Source organism: Kryptolebias marmoratus, linkage group LG17, assembly GCF_001649575.2.
Source record: "Kryptolebias marmoratus isolate JLee-2015 linkage group LG17, ASM164957v2, whole genome shotgun sequence".
Taxonomy (NCBI): Eukaryota; Metazoa; Chordata; class Actinopteri; order Cyprinodontiformes; family Rivulidae; genus Kryptolebias; species Kryptolebias marmoratus.
The window spans coordinates 201836-205682 of record NC_051446.1 but is presented as its reverse complement, the minus strand read 5'-3'; the positions used below and the strand labels follow the sequence as shown (position 1 = coordinate 205682).

The 3847-nt window shown below is 36.0% G+C and overlaps 1 protein-coding gene across 1 annotated transcript in view; it reads right to left on the bottom strand.

The window, feature by feature from the left end:
- Positions 1–3847, bottom strand: part of cftr (CF transmembrane conductance regulator) — a 67625-nt gene that overhangs the window by 41319 nt on the left and 22459 nt on the right. Inside the window, exon 6 of the mRNA XM_037980626.1 lies at positions 553–716. Within this exon, the coding sequence (XP_037836554.1) occupies positions 553–716 (164 nt within the window). The remainder of the gene's footprint in view (positions 1–552; positions 717–3847) is intronic.

Genomic DNA, 3847 nt, shown 5'->3' with positions numbered 1-3847 from the left:
ATTTTTTGTTCCATAACCCTCAGGATCATTTAAAAAATGCAAAATGACTGTCTTACTGCGTCCAACCTCAGCAGCGATGGCACGTTGTGAGAGGCCTTGCTTATGCAGCTCAACAATCCTACCACGTTCAAAGTCAGTGAGCTTTTTTGCTTTTACCATCAGGAGGTCTTGACAGAAAATGACATGGAATCCAGATTTTTGCACAGCTTTTGGCTTTTAAAGACTTACTAAATTACTGAGTTCCTTTTTTTTGACACTTTGATTTCTGTTTTGGGGGGTTTTCAGGTTTTTTTGAGCTATGGTCTTAAACTTTTGACCAGCTGAAAAAAATCATGTTTGAGTGTAAATGCAGTTTGCAGAAAATTCCCTGCTCAAAAGTTCTTGTCTCTTGCACTGATTTTTTTCCTTTAACATTGTGAAGCTCTACTTAGAACCTTCTTAAGATCCAGTAGTGCAAAATGCAAATTCTTGCAATTTCTTGACTGGTCTTAAGATTTTGATCAGGAGTGTATATGTTCCATATTGTAGATATGTGTGGTTAGGTCTCCCCACCGGTGAGGTCCCATCTTCATGGAGAGCCAGGCCTGGACGATGCCCAGCAGAGTCAGAGCTGCTAGAGCACAGAAACCATTCACCTCGATCAGCTCCCAGATCAAACCAGTACACAGGATACACTGCAGAGGGGTGATCCAGATAAAGTGTGCTAGACCCAGGCTCTGGAATACACAAATACACACACAAATAGAGGACATAAAGATGATTACACAATGAAACTATCATGGAACTTTTATGATCAAGGTAATCATGTTAAAACTTCATAAAATGGATATAACAACTGGGAAAATAATCCAAAAAAGGAAATATTCTGTTAGTCTACAGGAGACCAAGACCTTAAAGATCTATGTTGATGGACATGCAGCACAATAAATCTGTTCAGTTAACCAACTTAGTGTAATGTAACAGAGTCTATAAAAAACATGTAAGATATATTTTTGTAAGAATAAACATTAAGATTAAAGTGGTTATGAAACGACATTATAGCAAAAAACTGAAGATATACAAGTATTTCTTTTTAAAAATCCAAATAAATAAGGTCTACAAATTAAACTGTAGTGTTAAGTATGCATTTTTTAAACTAAGGCTGACAAAACTATGATTGGAACTATACACTTAGGCAGCAGCTCTGGTGATACTGTGTTTCTCTTTGTTTTTCCCTTTTTATTCTTTATTTTCTACTGATATTTTCTTTGATGTTATACAGAATTTTCAAACTGTTTTTGTCATGTTGGCCCAATTGTCAAAAGTCAATTTTGTTGGTACTTTACATATTTATAAATGTTATAACAAGAACATCAAAAATATTTAAAAAAAAAACATACTGCAAAAATTCTTATTTTTCAATAAAGGCATCCAATTAAAAGCAACCAATGGAAAGCAACCAATGGAACTCTCAAAAAACTTTAAAGAATTAGGAAATATATATATATATATATATATATATATATATATATATATATATATATATATATATATATATATANGAACTATCCATTTAAAGCAGGGGCGTCAAACTCGTAACACAAGGCGGCCAAAGTTATAAACTTGGTCCGAGCCAAGGGCCGATGTCAATCAATATTTTTTTTTTTTTTAATTTATTTATTTATTTTTTTCACAGCTGGGTCAACAGAAAAAATGAGGAACATATTTGTACAAATTCTTTGGACTGTAGAGGAAAATGTGAGCTACCTGGCTCATAAATCAAATGAGCTTGAAGTGCTGATGAGAAGACAGCGAACATATTGGAACTGTGGGGTTTTCTCAGAGACATGGGTGTGAGATTGTTTGTTATTTTATTGCATCCCTGACTGTCTTTAAAAATATCCAGCAGACAGAAGCTACAGAGATGCAGATGAGAGGAAGAACTTGAAGTAGTTGCTAACCACAGAAAATGTAATTCAAAACATAATACTACATAAAGTCATTTCAGCACTGTGGATATTGTTCTCTTAGCTGTAAGTTTTTATCCATATTAACTGAGAGTCAAGAGAGTGCCATTTTTGTCTGTATCTTCTGCATTAATACAGTTTTTGTTGTTGTTGTTGATTATGTTGTTTGAAAGATTATTCAGTTTCCATATCTGCATTTTCCTCTAAAGGTCACTTCAACTTCTTTAATTAGGTTACCTCTGTAGATAATTTACTACTTTTTTCACTTTTAGGTACTCAGAATTATGTCTAACATCTACAAATCAATCTGACTGAAAGAGTATCATATTGAAACACAGCACGTTTTCATTCAAATCTTTAAAGTTGGTGGTCATTTACCTCAGGAAGATCACAAAACATGGTGGAATAAATGGGATACAGACTGGTTAGGGTTTTTAAATCAAATCCCTTGTAATGTATAAGATAGGGTAAGATAAGCCTTTATTTATCCTTCAAGGGGGAAATCCACAGTTTCACAGCAGCATTTGACAGCAGAGAACAACAACACGCATCCAATAAACATTGTAAATAAAATAAAAGGTGGATAACAAAAGAGATAGATGTACATATTTGTTCATTACATGGGACAAATATTTACATACATACATATCCTAAAACCTGTCTAACTACTTGTGGTTTTAGGGTACATATATTCATACAGAACCAATAAAGTACAGACAACAGTATCTGGCCCATGCAATCAAACAAATAATACATTAGTAACTGCCAACCACGACTTATCTAGGAAAGGAGGCACATGCATTTTATTTGCTTTTTGATAAGTGCCATGACAGAATAGTGGTAGAAGAGGATACTGTCTAAAGCACTCTACAACAAAGCAAAGCAAGATTGTTGAGTTCAGAAGAGGTAGGAACCTAAAGACTGCCTGTTTGTCTGTTCTGTTGTACTGAACTTACTTGTTATAGTGAACCCTTCTAATTATATAACAGGTGTCAGAGTGAAGGAACGAAGGTACAAAAACAATGTAAGGGCACAAAGAAAAAGAAGAGTGCAGGAAACAAACAAGACAAGTTTGTCATTTGACAAATCCATTTTCAACATCATAGTGTTGCATAGCTGCTGAATCTCACCTGAACTATAGATGCAACACTCAGCTTTCACTACTGTTCTCTCTCTTTCATCTTTTCATCAGCTACTTTCTTCCTTTCACTTACTCAGCACCCACACCCAGAGTAATCCCACCCCTCTATAATAGCCAAGCCACATGTAAGTCAAGTGATAATTGTCTCAAAGCAGGCAGCAAAGTGTTTCCACATTTGATACCTCGGTGAGACCCCAGCCAACACAGTCGACATTCTACAAACAAGCATGCATCACCTCCAGCTACATCTGTCTCACACTGAACACAGCACTTAAACAGTTACATAACACAGTGTTTATGAACCAAAACCTGATTGTGTTTTTGTACATTTTTGTCTTCTGAATGTCCCTCAGAGCAGAAAAACACAATGATGAGAACCAGGCAGTAAAGAAGATTTATGAATATCAGTGACAATGTGAACTATCAGAGCCAATCTACTAATTCATTGAAAAGTTTCAGTCAGCTTCATTCCACGGTCAATAATCCTCCAAATTGAGTTTAGTTATGTTGGGGTTGTAGAGTGTTGTGGTTTTTTTTGTCCAGCAGGTGACGGTCTGGAGCGTTCTGGAGAGTGGCTGGGTGATTATGAGACGCACCTGGATCAGATGATGGTCTATTAAGGAGAGGCATATAAGGAGCATGCTGCCACTCAGTCGGCGCCTGAGTATTGCCATTCGTGGGAACTCTGTATTACAACCTGGCGTTGTTTCTGAGAGAGAGAGATCCGCTGAGTGGAACTTAAAGCTGCTTCAAGGACTTC